General features: G+C 36.0%; 1 protein-coding gene across 6 annotated transcripts in view; it reads right to left on the bottom strand.

The window, feature by feature from the left end:
* Positions 1 to 18,542, bottom strand: part of ASXL2 (ASXL transcriptional regulator 2) — a 162,483-nt gene that overhangs the window by 20,831 nt on the left and 123,110 nt on the right. For 5 of the 6 annotated variants that reach the window (XM_046663135.1, XM_046663136.1, XM_046663137.1 and 2 more), the window contains 5 exons: positions 17,934 to 18,049; positions 13,353 to 13,479; positions 12,437 to 12,580; positions 3,390 to 3,553; positions 366 to 462 (listed from right to left, as the gene is read on the bottom strand). In XM_046663135.1, coding sequence (XP_046519091.1) covers positions 366 to 462; positions 3,390 to 3,553; positions 12,437 to 12,580; positions 13,353 to 13,479; positions 17,934 to 18,049 — 648 coding nt within the window. Of the gene's footprint in view, positions 1 to 365; positions 463 to 3,389; positions 3,554 to 12,436; positions 12,581 to 13,352; positions 13,480 to 17,933; positions 18,050 to 18,130; positions 18,243 to 18,542 lie in introns of those variants that run through there. The other variant, XM_046663140.1, reaches the window with a different exon arrangement.

Genomic DNA, 18,542 nt, shown 5'->3' with positions numbered 1-18,542 from the left:
ATTCTACACTCTGCTTAGTAGGGAGCTTATTAAAATTCCAATTCCTAGGCGTTAAACTAGAATTAACTGAATCAGAATCTTTGGGAATAGGGCCTAAAAGTCTGTAATTTTTAGTTTTCCAGGTGACTTTAAATTTTTAAAGAACCACATTGCTGGGCTCCATCCGGAGCCCTGGTTACACAGGCTCCGGATAGTAGTCTACTAACATGTTTCACACAGGATAGCTAGTTCTACCCGATGGAAACATCCTATCCTTTGCTTTCCAAAACTGCTCAGACACTTTGAGGCACAGAAGTGTCAATACGCCCTCATGGTGGCTCCAAGTGCATACATATCCTAGGAGACACATAAAGTTGAACACTTACCTTCTGAGAGTCTTTCCTTCCAGCCTTGGGCTGCTGAAGTGAAGAACTCATTGTTAAGGGCTGAGCCATTTAACTTCATCAGACCATCTGGACCAATCTGGGTCAAAAAATAAGCCAACAAAAGCTTACCAAGAAAGCCAAACACAGCATGTGGAATTTGACTTTCCTTTCTTTTTTAGAAAAGAATGCATGTACATTTAATTTTATATAAACACGAATATATCATTCCATGCTGCTTATTATGGACACTTCTATTTTATAATATAATATCATTTTTTTCTAAAAAATGTCTTTTCTGTTTACCTCTCCTCCCTTCTTCCTCTCCTTTCAATTCCATTCCCCATTGATTAATTATACTCAAAGAATCATCTGCAAACAAATAAATACATATGTAAGAGTTTTTTTTCTGAGAGGTTTATTATTTGTTTTATAAAACGGTTACCAAGTTACATATACTGCTCTGAATCTTACTTTTTTCATGTAATACACTGTGGAAGTTTCTCCTAGTCAACCGGCATAGTTTTAGCTCCTTTTAAACAACTGCAAATTATTTCATTGTATGAATGTACCTTAATTCATTTAGCAATTTCCTAATCATAAACATATTGTTTACAACGTTTTTCCAAAATCAACAAAGCTGCAATAAGCATTCTGGTAAAGATGAATATACTAGTACTTTTATTTTTATCGGATAGGCTCTGAGGGCAAAGAAATATTTGTGTGTGTATAACTAGATTTTGTTAATTACTTCCCAAAAAGGCTAACAATTCAAATTTCTACTAGAAATAAATAAGCAAACCCTTTTATCTCGTGAACAACAGATGTTAACACGCTATTTAGTTTTTGCCAATCTGATGGGTTTGAAATGGTAAAAATTTCCCTTATCCTGACTGTTAAGAGTTTTGTGCATCTTTTTGCATGTTTATTGACTAGATTTGCCATCTTGTGAAATGCCAATTCCTATCATTTGCTCATTCTTTTATGAGGTTGCTTATTTTTATTATCAATTTGTGAGAATCCTTTACATATTATTCATAGTAAAGCTGTCACATGTGTTAAGCATATTTCCCCCAATCTATACGTGTCTACTGACTTGATTTGTGATGTCTTGCCAAAAGGTTTTAAGATCCTTCTTTATATTAGAGATTTTGCATTTCCTATCTTGGTTTAAAACCCTAAAATCTTACTTAAGGACATAAGACACAAGATATGAATAAGGATAGACTGCACATACTTTAGGCTTTGCAGGCCATATGGCCTCTGTTACAACTACTTAATTCTGCCATTGTAGTACAAAAGTAGCTATAGATAATATGTAAACAAATGGGAGTGGCTGTATGCCAATAAAACTTTATTTATAAACACAGGCAGTGGGGGGCCAGCCCAGTGGAGCAGCAGTGAAGTGCACATGTTCCGCTTCAGTGGCCTGGGGTTCACCAGTTCAGATCCCGGGTGCGGACATGGCACCGCTTGGCAAGCCATGCTGTGGTAGGCATCCCACATATAAAGTAGAGGAAGATGGGCATGGATATTAGCTCATGGCCAGTCTTCCTCAGTGAAAAGAGGAGTGCTGGCCACAGATGTTAGCTCAGGGCTAATCTTCCTCAAAAAAAATTAATAAATAAAAACTAAAAAAAAAAACAAAACCAGGCAGGGCTGAAATTGGCCTGAGGGCTATAGTCTGCTGACTGTTGATTCGTATTCTAGAGTTTGGCAGAGGGGTAACAGCCTTCCCTATGAGAACAGGTCATCCAACCTCTGCTTGAATATGCCAGTGATGAGCAAGTTACCCCATCACAAGTCAATCCATTCCACAGTTTAACAGCTACCACTGTTAAAAAAAAAAAAAAAGTTATTTTTTCCACATCTGCTTTCTGGAAAAACAAAGAAGTTTACCTCTTTCGTATGAGAGACCTTCAAATATATCTGAAGAGGGTGTTTTAACCCACACCCTTCCCTTATTCTTTTCTTTAGTCTAAAGCTTACTTACTTACCTACCATTAACCTCTTACTATAAACTAGGGAATATATCTCTTCTCTTACTGTAAACTAGGGAAAACACCCCTCTCTCAACTTGTCTTAATAATGATTAGAAAAAGGAAGTGGCTATCAGATTGCTTAGAATATACTAAGTATTTGGAAATAATAATGAACAAAAAATCTCAAAATTGAATAAAACTTAGAAAATCAAAATGGTCCTATCTTCTTTTGCAGAGGAGGAAACAGAAGATCAAGACGGGGGGATGTCTTGTCAGTCACTCTTTCCTTGATGAAAGCCCAAGTCTCAGACCTTTACCTTACTCCTGACCAAGCTAAGTCTCTCTGGTCCCTTCCTGGACTCTTCCCAAACCTTTGGTATTTCTTCTAGCTACCTTCCCCCAACCCAAGGAAGATTTACCCTAAGTTAACATCTGTTCCAATCTTCATTTTGTATGTGGGTCACCACCACAACATGGCCACTGATGAGTGGTGTAGATCTGCGCCTGGGAACCGAACCTGGGCTGCCGAAGAGAGCACACGAACTTAACCACTAGGCCGTGAGGCTGGCCCCCTAGCTACCATTTTGTAAAACAGTGTAACTTATATTGGGTTTTTAAAGTTCTTTATTACAAAAGCAACAAATGTTTTAGAAAAACTTAATGAAAGAATGAAAATAATTAATATTCTTAATCCTTTCAAAAAATTCCATTCAAAACCCCCTGTTCAATGTCTTAAACGACATAACTCTTCCTCCTGAACTGTATTCTATGGATGCCTACAACCTAATATGATAGCTATGCAAATTTTATTCATGATCTTGACACTCGGATAAGAGAGTTTTTTTCCTTGATAAGCCATACAGGGACAACCTATTAAGAAAACTTATATAAAAATATTCTTACTTCTTGTTTTGTATCTTTGATACCACTTCTTTATAGATACACATAAAAAAAACTATTTAAAAAGTCTTAAGGAGTTCTAAAGGAGATGAGTGAAGGAAGCCTCTGAAGGGTTATAAAACTGCTCATGCTTGAAATAACGCACCTGTCGATCCACCTCTGGAAGTAGTAAAAGCAATCGCTGTTGGCAATCTCCAGGAAGGACTGAAAAGGTGTGTTTGTTGATCAGTGCTCGTAGATTTGTATTAACCAGAATGGAGTCTGGTGTCTCAACATCAATTTCAGCACATTTAGTTCTTTTCATTTGCCCTACAAAAATACGGAAAAGAATCATTTGGGCCTCCATCACATTCCTGTTTCTATCTAAACTAGAGCTTGCTCTGCAGTGCAAAAAACCCACAGTTGTAAGTACTTTAAATATCACACTGTGAAGAAGGTAACACTTAAGGTTCTTGGAAATTTCTTCTGAGATTAACAAAGCAAGTTTTGTTTATTCATAAAGGATAAATGAATATAATTTGTCTTCTCTGAAAAAACAGACCAAGGTCTGTAAGGGTGAACCTTTTGCCATACTAAAAGTACACTGTACGTTTGAGACTTATTGTTGAAATTGAAATTATTTGCCAAATGGAATTGAGGAAGTTTGTGATAAGTGACACACAGAATGACTAAGAAATAGAAAAATTCAAATCTATATAAATCATACTGAGGCCCTTCTTCCCTTCCCGTGAGAATTTTTTTTCATCAATTTTAATTTGCATTATCTAAAAATATTATGATTGAATAGCTTAGCAGCTTCAGGAAATCTGTTTGCAATCAGAAGGTAGTCTTTCAAAAGACTGACAGATCTGAGTACACAAAGGTTTAAAGTGTAAAGGCAAAAAAAAATTATAAACAAAAGACTAACTTGGAAAAAATATTTGCAAGCCATGACAAAAGGTTACTATTCTTCATATTAAAAGTGCATTTATAAAACAATATGAAAAAGACAAACATCACCAAGAGAAAAATGACCAAAGAGAATTAACAGACACTTCATAGTGAACTAACCATAAACAGATGCTAAGGTATTAATATTTACAGAAATGCCAATTAAACCAATGAACATTTTTTGTCTATCAAAATGGCAAATATTGCAACACAGTGATGAGACTATACAGGGAAAAAGTAAAAATCACTTTCAAATACTGCTGGTGGGGCTGAAATCAGTATAACCTTATTTGAAGAAAATTTAACACTATACAGCAAAATTTTAATGTTCATAGTAATCTAGGATCCAGAAATTCTACATTTAGAAGTACTTACACAAAGCTACACAATCCTGGATGTGGGCGACCCCTGGCTCCTGGCCAAAGCACAAGCAAAAATAATCTCTCTTTAAGAGGAAAGAATTTCCCTTAAATTAGGCCCATAGAATTCTTACAAAGTAAAATCTAGCACTACCTCACATAGATTACTCTGATAAACCAGAAGGTATGCCCCTATGACAGAGTGTCAGCAGAAACCAGAAATAAAAGATTTAGACCCAGAAGCAGTGCTATCCATTGAAACTGTCACATATATAGAACATTGAATAGCTAAGTATAAAATGATTAAAGAAATAAAGAATGTAATTGTAAAGATGAAGATAATCAGGAATGAAAAGAAAGACCTGAAAAAATAAATAATACAACTACAAATGTAGAATAAAAATTGGTGAAATCAGATACTATAGATGGATTAAATATCAGTTTAGACACTGTTAAAGAGGGAATTATAACCTAGAATATATAGCCAAACAATTTACTCAGAATACAGGAAAGACAGGTAAGATACAATATTTTGAGAGCTTTAGCAGAAACATGAGTGAGAGAAGGAGAAAGTCTAATATATGTCTGATTGGAGACCCAGAAGGAGAAAATTCAGAGAATGTAAGAAAGGGCAATATTTAAAGAATCCACAGTAGAATATTTACCAGAACTGATGAAAACCACAAACCTAAAGATCTAGAAGCATAACATGTTCAAGCAGGATAAAAAAACAAACTCAGGCTTAAACACAGCTTAGCAAAATTGCTTATCAAAGACCAAGAAAATAATTTGAAAGCATCCATAAAAAGTGAAAAGAGGGGCCGGCTCTGTGGCCGAGTGGTTAAGTTCGCGTGCTCCACTGCGGCGGCCCAGGGTTCGGATCCTGGGCACGGACATGGCACTGCTCGTCAGGCCACGCTGAGGTAGCGTCTCACATCCCACAACTAGAAGGACGTGTAACTAATGATATACAACTGTGTACAGGAGAGGTTTGGGGAGATGAAGCAGGAAAAAAAAAAAAAGATTGGCAACAGTTGTTAGCCCAGGTGCCAATCTTTGGGGGAAAAAAAAAAAGATTGGCAACAGTTGTTAGCCCCGGTGCCAATCTTAAAAAAAAAAAGAAAAAAGTGAAAAGATTTCACACAAAGGAAGAACAGAATAAGAGCAAGCTTCTTAATAACAAAGGAATCCAGAACAAAGTAGATATTAACTATAAAATGTTGAGGGAAAATAACCACCAACCTATAATGGCATATATACCAAACTCTCCTTCAAGAATGAACATGAAACAAAGACGGTTATAGAGATATACAAAAATTGAGAGCATTTACTATCAAGAGACCTGTTTTAAATAAAGTTCTTAAAAAACTGTACTACAGGAAGGAAAATCATTGCAGAAGGATGGACTGGAATACAATGGGGAAAGGTAAATATGCAGACAAATCTATATCAACATTGCTTGTATAAAACAATAGTATACCAGTGTCTGATTTGTGAGATTAAACACAAAGAAGAGAAACGTCAGATAATATTTAAGTTCAGAAAGAAAAGATCAGTGGTAAATTGTTATAAAGTATTTCCATTGTTTTGAAAGAAAATCAAGATGGTTACTTTTTTGGCTAAGAGAGCAGATTTTAAAGTTCGCATGACAAGGGAAAAAATGTGTAACTACGTGAGTTGATGGATGTTAACTAACCTTGTGGTAATCATTTAGCAATATATCAAAACATCATGTTGTATACCTAAAACTAATACAATGTTATATGTAAACTAAATCTCAATAAAACTGGGGGGGGAGGAAGATGGTTACTTTTAAGAATTAAACATGCATGGTATCATTTAAAGAATCACAACTAACAGAATAGAAATAGAATGTACCTCAGTCCCTCCTTACCACAGGGGGTTCTAGGCCCCCAGTGGATGCCTGAAGCCTAGACAGCACTGAAACCTATATATATTCTTTGCTATACGTACATACCTATGATAAAGTTTAATTTATAAATTAGGCACAGTAAGAGATTTTAACAACAGTAATTAATAAAACAATTATAACAATATACTGTAATAAAAGTTAAGTGAATGCAGTCTCTCTCTCTTAAAATATCTTATTGTACTGTACTCATCTTTCTTCTTTTCATGATGTCTGATGACACAATGCCTACGTGATGAGATGAAGTAAACTGAATAACACAGGCATTGTGACGTAGTGTTATTTTCAAATTGCAGTTGACCATGGGGTAATGGAAACTGTGGAAAGTGAAACCACAGATAAGCAGGGAGCACCGTATACCAAACTCCGTAGAGAGAAAAAGTGGACAAGGAAATTAAAATAGAAAACGTACAAAAGCTTGGTCAAGCCCCTCCCCCCAATTTTTTAAATTAAAAAACAAATTAAGAAAGAAAACAAGAAAAGTAGAAGCAAGACAAAGATCAACAAAAAAATAATACTGTAAAAACAAGTTGAAATAGATTAACAATCACACTAAATGAAAATGGATAAAAGTCACCAAATAAAAATTGTCATATTAGATTAAAAACTTTTCAAAATTCAGCTAGCAAAACGCAGTGTAGAGATATACCTAAAGCACAAAGACACAGATGTGAACAAATAAAGATACGCCGAGCAAAGACTACCCATAGGAAAGCCGGCGTACCTCTATTAACACTGAACACAAGACACTTTACATAAAAAACGTAATCAGTGATTGATAGGGAAATAAATAATGATAAACGGTTCAATCTACCAGAAAGATTTCAAACACGTAAATATCTAAAATAAGACAGCTTCAAAATACGTTGAAATACGCTTGAAAAAAGAACTGATAGAACAGTGAGAACTAGACAAAGCCACCATCAGGATAGGAGATTTCAATACATCTCTCTCAATTATTAATAAATCAAGCATACCAAAAACAGACCAAAAAAGAAGCAAAAAAAAGGTTGAACAATTTTTCAGATTAACAAGTTGGATCCAATAAACAGAATTCTGTGTTTACCAACTAGAGTACACTTATAAAAGTCATTATCATTATTCCAAAAATGCAAACTGCTGTAAATTTCAAATAATATCAGTAGTAATAATAACAATGATCAATAACAGCAGTAGTAAACACTTATATAGGGCTTCTGAAACACCAGGCACTATTTTAGACATTGCATGTATTAACTCATTTATCTTTCATACAGGCCTATGAAGTAGTAAATTATTATTACTCCATTTAACAGATGAAGAAAGTGAGGCCCAGATATAGTAAACAACTTGCCCAAAATTATACTATTAAGTTACAGTGTAGGAATTTGACCCCAGACATTGTGGCTTCAGAGTCTGTTGTTTATCACTATACTATACAGGCACAGGTATCACAGAGTGCATGATCTCTGATCACAAGGTATTTAAGTTAAAAGTTCATAACAAAAACATAAATGAACATATTTGGAATTAAAAAAAGAAAACTTCAAAATAACTTCTGGGACAAAGGAGAAATCACAACAAAAAATTTAAAAACTTTTTAAAGTAAATGATAATAAAAACAATACCTCAGAGATAAAGGTAAATGTTGTCCCCAAAATTGGAATAGTACCAAAATATATAAAATGAAAAGTAATGGTTTCTACATTCAAACCATGACTTTCTACCAGAAATGATATTTTTAATTTGAAGAAATGAAATCACAATATACATACTAATCATATTTTTTCTTTCAATGAATATCTTGAACATCTTCCCAAACTATCCTCTACAATTCACCTCTTTCTTTTATTTTTTTATTTTTTATTTTTTTTAAAGATTTAATTTTTTCCTTTTTCTCCCCAAAGCCCCCCGGTACATAGTTGTATATTCTTCGTTGTGGGGCCTTCTAGTTGTGGCATGTGGGACGCTGCCTCAGCGTGGTTTGATGAGCAGTGCCATGTCCGCACCCAGGATTCGAACCAACGAAACACTGGGCCGCCTGCAGCGGAGCGCGCGAACTTAACCACTCGGCCACAGGGCCAGCCCCCACACCTCTTTCTTTTAAAACATCTGCACCATATTCCAAAATATATACCATAGTTAACTTAACCCAATCCCCATTGATGATCTTACAGGTGGTTACCAGTTTTTTGTTTGTATAAACAATGTTGCAATGGCTCTATAGACCAGAAAGCAACATCCTAGTTTTCCTTTCTCGTAATAACTGATGGAACGGGAGCGTCAGTATTCTCTGATTAGTTTTTACAGTTTTTGCATTCATTGTGTACCTTCAGATGTGAATCAAATTTTAGTTAAAATTTAACTTTTTAAGTGAGCCTGAGTAGTAGCTGTAAATTATTCTTATCTATGATTGATGCAATAGTGCCCTGAAGATATTTTTAAGTGACTCAGATAAAGTGGCTTACTTTTAGAATTTAAAATTTAACTTCTCTAATTTTGGTAAAGTTGATCTTACTTTCAGTTTTGGTTGCCTTATATTATATTTGAAATCTGAGCTGTGTTTATTCTTCGAATTGAATGTAGAATGTAAAAATATATGATATACTATTAATTTTATTGAAGTTAAATTATACCGTTAACCAAAAAAACTTCATGTAAATTATCTAATTTAGCTTTAACATTTATGTTTTACATAAAATGCACAGCTTCTTCCATATGTTTTGAAAATATTCATTGTGGCATATGTTGTAAAAATTGCCATATTATTTCCTTTAATGCTTATTTGCATGAAAGAAGATGAACTTTCATTTACTTCTTGGCCATTAGGTCAAACTTAAATACACTATGTCTTCTTTTTTTTATGGGTAATTTTTCTTAGTTTTGTATGAAAGTTAGAAATTCTTAGTCCATAATTTCTCAATTTTGTACATCCACATTTCTACTGCAATTGAATGAAGATAACTAAAATTGTGACTTTAACTGAATTTACATAGAATATAGGCTCCATAAGGAAGAAATTTTGTTCTGTTCATCACCACATCTCCAGGGCCCTAAACCTGTGCTTGGTATATTAGTATACCTACTGTATACTATTCTGGATACTATATTTGTTTAATAAATACATTTTTTTAATCTCTGGCAGTAGAATTGATGATCAAAGGGCATATTCAGTTTATGGCAGATACCGTCTCCAAGAAAAATGCACCAATTTACAATCCCACCTAGAATCAAACCAGATTTCTACAAAGAAGTTGTCTTAAAATATTAATTCTATTCTATTAATAGTTTGGAAGAGTCTGGAATATATAAATGAGTATAGAATAACTTTCTCCTAGAATTTTGTCAGCGTTACTGCACTATCTTTTAGCTTCTATGTTACTCCTGAGGTGTCTGCCATCCCAATTCTTGAATCTTTGGGAAGTATTTTCTCCTCTCTGGAGGCTTTTTTGGAATTTTCTCATTATCCTGGATGTTTTGAAATTTCAAAAGAAAGTGCCTTGGAATAGGTTCCTTTTTATTCCTGTTTCTTAACACCAATTATGTATTTTCAGTCAGAAATCTGTGACTTTCAATTTTACAGAATTTTCTTATATTATTCCTCCTATCTTTACCTCACTTCCAATTTCTGTTCTTTCTTTCTGATGGTCCTACTATTTAAGACATTGGACAGCCTAGATTGGTGTTCCAATCTTCTTACCTTCTCTCTCCTTTTGAATCTCTCCTTTGAACTATGTTATGGCAAATTTCTTCACCTTTAACTATTAATATTTCTACTACAATTGTTTATTTCTGCTACTGTATTATTTAATATCCTGGAACTCTTTGTTTATTTTCTGATTTTTAAAAATAGTATTCTGGGGGCCAGCTCCGTGGCTGAGTGGTTGGGTTTGTGCGCTCTGCTTTGGAGGCCCAGGATTTTTCCGGTTCGGATCCCAGGCGCAGACATGGCACCGCTCATCAGGCCATGCTGAGGTCGTGTCCCACATAGCACAAATAGAAGGACCTACAACTAGAATATACAACTATGTACTGAGGGGCTTTGGGGAAAAGAAGAAAAAGAAAAAAAGAAGATTGGCAACAGTTGTTAGCTCAGGCGCCAATCTTAAAAAAAAAAAAATAGTACTCTGACCTTTGATGGATGCAATATCATCTTTTATTTCTTTTTGTGGATATTATTGTTTTTAAAGTTATTTGTTTTAAATTTTCTCCTTCCCGAATTGTCTGTTTCTTCTGAGCCTGTATTTTAGATTCTGTTTCTCATGGTGGAGGTTTTCCTCAAAGGTGATCCTTAGTAATCATAAGTAAAAGAGAGGCACTAAAAGGGCTGACTGGAAATTTTGGGCACACGGGTAGGTCTTGTAGACTGGTAAGCTACACAGAAGTGTGATCAAGATGATCTCTATTTAGTTGGGGATCTATAAATTTGCCTGCAGATTTTTTTCTGAGGCCATTCATTGTCTTCGAATGTTCAGCCAGCCCTTCTGGTCTAGTGGTTAAGATTCAATGCTCTTGGGGGCTGGCCCCGTGGCCGAGTGGTTAAGTTCGCGCGCTCCGCTGCAGGCGGCCCAGTGTTTCGTTGGTTCGAATCCTGGGCGCGGACATGGCACTGCTCACCAAACCACGCTGAGGCAGCGTCCCACATACCACAACTAGAAGGACCCACAACAAAGAATATACAACTATGTACCAGGGGGCTTTGGGGAGAAAAAGGAAAAAAATAAAATCTTTAAAAAAAAAAAAAAAAAAAAAAAAAGATTCAATGCTCTTACCGCCGTGGCCTGGGTTTGTTTCTCAGTACCATCTGTCGGTTGTCATGCTGTGGCAGCTGCATGTTGCTGTGATGCCGAAAGCTATGCCACCAGTATTTCAGATACCAGTAGGGTCACTCATGGTGGATAGATTTCAGTGGAACTTTTAGACTAAGAGGGACTAGGAGAAAGACCTGGCCACCAACTTTTGGAAAAACTGGCTGTGAAAACCCTATGAACAGCAGCAGAGCATTGTCTGATATAGCACTAGAAGGTGAGAGGATGGCACAAAAAGACCAGGCAGGGTCTGCTCTGCTCTCCACAGGGTCACTAGGAGTCAGAATTGACTCGATGGCAGTAACATTCAATTTCTTTAGATACCAATCAACCAACTTCCTGCTGGATCATAGGTGAGGAAGAGAAAGGAAGCAGTGGTGGTAGAAGTATGCCTCATTACTACTATTCCAGAAGCCAAGAAGTAGGATCACTATTCAGTATTTATATTTTACTTGATTTCCCTGATTTCAGTATACTGCCTCATTATCTGACCTCAGCTACGTGTGGTATCGCTGAATTTGAAGTCTGTAAGCTCTAATTTCACCTCAGAATAAAATCCCTATCTCCTGCTAAGGTGAGGCATCAAATTGCTTCTTATTAACTTTCAAAGAAAGCTTTTCTTTTCAACCCTATGCATTATCCTTCTCTACTATGACACATGAAATCTTCAATTCCTGCACCTTTCTGGTGTTCTGCAGCCTTAGCTGGCTTGTTTATTACTGGCATCTGCTCCTCAGCTCTGTGAAAAACTCCATCCAGTTTTCATCTTTCAAAATTTGTTGACATTGCCTGCCCCATCAGTCATCTCCTTGTTTTTTTCACCCTCATGGATTTAATCTGTTGTATTTCCATATTCTAATATTGGTGGGATTTCAGAGGGAGCAGAAAAAAAAGGGTACAGTTTGCCATGTTTAATTATAAACCTTCCAACTTTCTATACACAGAAATAAAATGTAAATAATGCTGGACAAAGCAATCTATTATCAGAATGAGAAATAAATCCCAAAATGGCTGATAACAGATCTTATTCTGAAATAAAGTTTGATAATGGCAGGACAGGAAGAACATGCAGATAGTCAAGAGCTCATAAGTGAACAGGAAGTAACAAGTAAGCCAGCTGAGGGATTTCAAACACAGAGTTGACAAATTGAGGCATCAGAACTGAAGTCTCTGTAAATTAACTTACTTGTGTGGAGCCTGTCAGACCTCTGGAATGACTTCTTCCCCAAGCTTAGCAAAGGATTTTCCACTTTAACTGAAGAAGCAAAGCTAGAATTTGAGTTCTGAGGGCTGCTTGACTGTCCATCAGATTGCTTTCCTTCCCACATCGCTAGGGAAAAAAATATATAAAAGACTGGTGACACTGAGGTTGCAGACAGAAATCAATCAAACAATTAAATCATTCAATGCTAACCAAAAAGCAGTTATATATGAAGCAATGTGACCCTGCACATATGTTTTGAGTCTGAGAATTAAGTGTTAAAAGTAAAATAAAACCCCTTCTTTCCCAACACAATTATTTGCTTTTGGTGGTAAATTTCCTTCCTAACAAAAATGAAAACTTCTGTAAGACACAGTTTAAATCTGGCAGGCCCATATATTCAGCTGGCATGAAAGCGAATTGTGTAACAAAATGCAAAGTCTGTATCTAGACCAGTTTAGATTAAAAACAAAACAAGCAACAACAAAAAATCCACAGGCCCGTGGATATATCCAGTGGAAACAAAGGTAGCATGTGTTCTTAGGAAAATCTTTCATTTTTAAAGGAGAGAACTGGTGACAAGTTCAATCTGTGTGTCACAGAAGCATCAGCTTTATAAGATTAGAGGCTTCAAAATATTATTAGGTTAGACATCTTGGAAGTTCGTCATTGATCTCATTCTAACATGGAAATCCCAGTGATGTATTTTTTAATAAATGCATGATTATTTTGCAAAAATATTCCCTTTTACCCTGGAAGGATTTATATTGGTGATTTGGCAGTACAAGAATTATATAAATATAGTAACTTAAACATAAATAATATAGTATACAAATTGGGAAAACCAAGATAAAAATACTGGGAAAAGAAACTTCCATTAAAAGACAGCCAGTCTGCCTACCAGGTTTGGCAGGTACGGAGTCACTGGCTGCTTTGACAGTCTTCAGAGACAGATGCTGGTTGGACGAGATGGACATGCTTGGCCTGCATTGCTGCTGCTGCTTCTTCTGTTGTTGCTGTTTTAGAGCCTATAAAGAGAATACTGACTTTAAGAAATAAAATAAATCAGTTTTCAGTATTAACAAAAAGTAAATGACTTCTTTTCATGTGGTGAGGAGCATGGTGATCATCCAATTTCTTTGAAATCTATCAAAGTAAACAAAAATCTAAATTAAACCAATTAAACACGAGGCCTAAAAGATCCTTAAGAGTTTGGATATTTTTTGCCAGTATCACTCCCTCATATAAATATGAAAAATACTCATGAACACTTTTTAGAACTTAAAAATCTCCAGTAAGCCATGGACATCCCATACTTGTGGTAGCAGAGAATTAGATGTTTTCAATTATTTCTGGAAATAGAATTCTAAGCCCTACACCAAGAGTCCCATTTGCATCAACTCTATGTAGAAAAGTAAATATTTAGCTCACGTATGTTTCAGAGGTGCTCCATTTGAACAAAAGGTTATAAATCACTACTTGAGTTTTATCTTGCGTAAGAGGAATAAGATTTGACCCAATGACCAGATCTCAGCAATTTACAGCAATGCAGTAAACAAAAGGGAAGGAAGATTAGAAACTACTGCTTCTAAGAACAGTGTGGCTATTTCAGAATATTTTTATTTCTATGATATTCTTAAGTTTATAGAAAACACTACACCAAACTATTTAGAATGAACAAAAAGACAATAACTTCCCAGATTTTAATCATGAAGAAATATGAAGGCAACTATTTTTTTTAATTTTAATTTTTATTATCTTTTTTTTGAGGAAGATTAGCCCTGAGCTAACATCTGCTGCCAATCCTCCTCTTTTTGCTGAGGAAGACTGGCCCTGAGCTAACATCCGTGCCCATCTTCCTCTACTTTATATGTGGGATGCCTGCCACAGCATGGCTTGCCAAGCGGTGCCATGTCCGCACCCTGGATCCAAACTGGCAAACCCCTGGCCGCCGACAAGCGGAACGTGCGCACTTAACTGCTGCGCCACCGGGCTGGCCCCTGAAGGCAACTCTTTAACCCAAGGTTTAAAAAAACAAAAGACAAAAAAACTAAGAAAGCAAAGCTACATTTCAGGAAAAAGCTGAAAATCTATGCCCTTGCTAAATTGCCAATTTAAGCTTTAAACTTCAAGACTATCATGCAGAAAAATGTGGAATAACTGGCTACTCGTTTCCTATTCCCTCTTCACAATATAGTTTTCTCCCGCTTCACATCCACACATACCTCGGGCTATGCTACTCAGGCACAGTGGCAACAACTAATCTCCTTGATCTAAGCTGTCAATGGAGAAAAGCAACCGAGAGAGTCAGATATCTGACTGAGATTCACCTACAACGTTTATAATAGGTGAGGCAGAAGCGCAACGTGTAAAAAATATCAGTGTTGTCTGCTCACTGATTATTGCTTCTCTCTCATTCTCTGCAACCAAGAACAGAAAATGTTCATAGGCTTCCTGGGTGGCAGCCACTAGTATTCATCCCTTGCTACTCACTCTGTCCTGGTCATTCTAGGTTAACACAAAATTTATTAGAACTATTTGCTCTCATCCATTTCTGCTGTGATCATGTAAATTCAGACACTTGATGGAAACACAGTAACTTATAGTCTCTCTATTTGAGAACTATACTCAGTTTCTCCCTCCCTCAGTAGTCTACAAACCCTGTTCCTAATTCTATTTTAACATTTAAAAAACAAACAACAAAAGACCTTCCTTGTGGTAAATGATAACTTATATTGAAGTAATTTTTCTCACCTAATACTATGAAAAACATACATTGCAGGCAAGGCCTCACTTTACATACAATCTAATTTATATAATTTCCCATATTGGTATTCTCTAAAGAAAATACAGTATTTGACTCTTTGGATTACAGGAGTATAATACAGGAGTAGTACACGTCATGAATTACCTAACAACGCTTTTAAAAAATATACTTCCCCTTTCCTGGTGGAAAAGAAGCATCTTATACTTCTTAAAAATCTTCCAAAGAACTTACAAAAATACAAGTGCTACAGGATATGCAGGCAAGCAGTAATTAATCTCACGAAATTTCTGGACATCTTCTAATAAAAGCACTTTCAGTTTAAATACTTTTAGACTTACATAATTTTTTAAAATTTAATTATACAGATAATATATGAATACACTCTTTCCATTTAATTCAAACATAAATCTAAACTCTCTTTTGGGGGCCAGCCCCGTGGCCGAGTGGTTGAGTTCGCGCGCTCCGCTGTGCGCGGCCCAGGGTTTCGCGGGTTCGAATCCTGGGCACAGACATGGCACCGCTCATCAAGCCACACTGAGGTGGCGTCCCACGTGCCACAACTGGAAGGACCCACAACTATGTACCAGGGGCTTTGGAGGGGAAAAAGGAAAAATAAAATCTTAATAAATAAATAAACTCTTTCGACTACCACTCAGTCTTGGTCCCTAATCCTCAGAGGTAACCACAGTCAGCAATTTATTTTTTCTTTTGTTGTTTAGTGCCGCTGAGTTGATTCCAACTCCTTGCGACCCTGTGTACAGAAGAATGGAACACTTACCGGTCTTTTTGTGCCATCCTCTCACCTTCTGGAGCTATATCAGACTATGCTCGCTGCTATTCATAGGGTTTTCATGGTTAATTGTTTTGCAAGTGGGTGGCCAGGTCCTTCTTCCTAGTCTATCTTAATCTAGAAGCTCTGCTGAAACCTATTCACCATGGGTGATCCTACTGGTATTTGAAATACCAGTGGCACAGCTTTCAGCATCACACAGCTGCCACAGTATGATAACCGACAGACAGGTTACCGGGAAATGAACTCAGGCCACGGCAGTGAAAGAACCAAATCTTAACCACTAGACCACAAGGGCTTATTAAGCTTTTTTTTTTTTAAATACTTAACGTTATGTCTATATGTTTATGTGTGTATACATATTCCTGTTTCTATTAAAGATATAATATTGTTTTATTGGTATGTGTTATGTTTTTATAAATGGTATCATGCCCTACATGCTGTGATATAACTTAATTTTAATGATTCAGGGGCCGGCCTGGTGGCATAGTGGTTAAGTTCTCATGCTCTGCTTCAGTGGCCTGGGGTTCACTAGTTTAGATCCTGGGCGCAGACCTACACACCACTCATCAAGCCATGCTGTGGTGGCGTCCCACATAGAAGAACTAGAAGGACTTATAACTAGGATATACACCATGTACTGGGGGTTTGAAGAGAAAAAAAGAAAAGGAGGAAGACGGGCAACAGATGTTAGCTCAGGGCCAATCTTCCTTAAAAAGCATACCTTGAAAAAAAAAACTTTAATGATTCAACATTATAGTATGGTAATGTTTCCATGTCTATACATATAGAATAACTTTATTACAAAGTAAACTTTTAATCTTGTATAATTGTCCAGCACATGGATATGCCACAGTTTATGAGGGAATTCCCTAATTTATACATATTAAAATGTTCAACTGCTTAGTCATAGGGTATGTGCATTTAAAATTTTAATAAAATATTATAAAATTTCACTCCAAAGTAGCTATATTTCACCAGCAAACTACAAGTGGCTTTTTCCTCACACACTAGCCAATGCTTAATAGTATAATTAGGCTCTTTAACTTAGACCAATCTGAGGACAAAAGTAGTCTATTATTTTAGTGTTTCCTCAATTACTAGTGAGTTTGTATTTATTGATCATTTGCATTTCAAAAAAATCATAAGCTAGTTCTCTGAAAGACCCAATGAAGTAGACTAACTGTTGGCAAGTAGCATAGGGAAAAAAGAAGATACATTATAAAGGAACAACACTGAGGAACAAAAAAGAGACATAGAAGAACACTATGTACAACTTTATGCCAATATTTGAAAACAATCAGGTGAAATGGACCATTTTCTAAGAAAAATAAATTTCCAAAGTTGGCTCAAAAAGCAGAAACTCAAGAAACCAGTAACAGTAGATGAAACTGAAATGCTAGGAAAACAATTTTAAAAGGTGAGGTCTACAGAACTTTCAAGAAAAAGCTAATTTCTATAAGTTGCTTCCAAAAATCTAGAAAAATATATAGCTATATAACTTATTTTATGATTCTAGAGCAATCCTGATTTCAAACTGTATAAGGACAGCACAAGAAAACAGCAAAATCCAAGCTAAAATCTAAAAAAAAAATTCCATAACATATTAAAAAACATGTAACAAACATGGAGATTTTATTTCAGAGAGCTAAGTATAGATTAATGTTAGAAAATCTAGCCATGGAATATTAGATTTAAAGAGAAAAGCTACCTCATCACCTCAATAAATGCTGAAAAAAACAAACTTGAAAATTTCAACACCTATTCATAATTTAAATACACACACACACAAACCTCTTAGCAAATTAGGAACAAATGAGAAACTTTTCACAGTGATAAAAACAGTCATTTTCAATGACTGCCAGAGTCATGCATTTTTAACGTAGGAGAATATACTTCTGAAAAACACAGACTAGTATGATTACCTGCTTTAGTGCCTTCTTGGTGTGCTTCTGTGATGGAGAAATGACTTTACCTGCTGGAATGGTGGGTGATGGGCAGCCTGACTGGGGAGAGGATGGCTGTGACAGTCTGGACGATACTAGGGGGGAAAAATGACAATGAAAACTTTTTATCAGAGTTGATATCCAGCACCATTCCTTCCCCAATCACATGCTGCTACCTGTATTAAGAACTGTGACCAAACACTTTTGGGGAGGATCTTCTATGTTGGAGTTCTACTGCAAACAGCCTCCCTTTTCAGTTTATTTCCTCAGAAAGCTCTAGCGAAGGATGACAGGATGAGGAAGGGACGGGTGTTAGTATTCATTACTTTTTATTGTTTAATTTTTCAGTAGAATTGATTGAAGAAGCAGGAAGCAGAATATAAACCATGAGTCATCAAATTAGATAAAACTTAGAAAAGATTCTAGAGCCTGTCGGACGGTACGTATGTTCTCAAGGTAAATCTAACGACATAGTGGAAGAGCCCTGGATTGATAGAATGGGTCCCAGTTTTCCCTATCTTTAAAATGAAGGCAACAAGGCTATTCCACCTCAAAAATCTACCACAGCTTTAATTCTTATATTCCTTC

The sequence above is a fragment of the Equus quagga genome, chromosome 5, assembly GCF_021613505.1.
Source record: "Equus quagga isolate Etosha38 chromosome 5, UCLA_HA_Equagga_1.0, whole genome shotgun sequence".
Taxonomy (NCBI): Eukaryota; Metazoa; Chordata; class Mammalia; order Perissodactyla; family Equidae; genus Equus; species Equus quagga.
The sequence above is the reverse complement of the archived record's forward strand: the minus strand, read 5'-3'. Positions and strand labels throughout refer to the sequence as shown.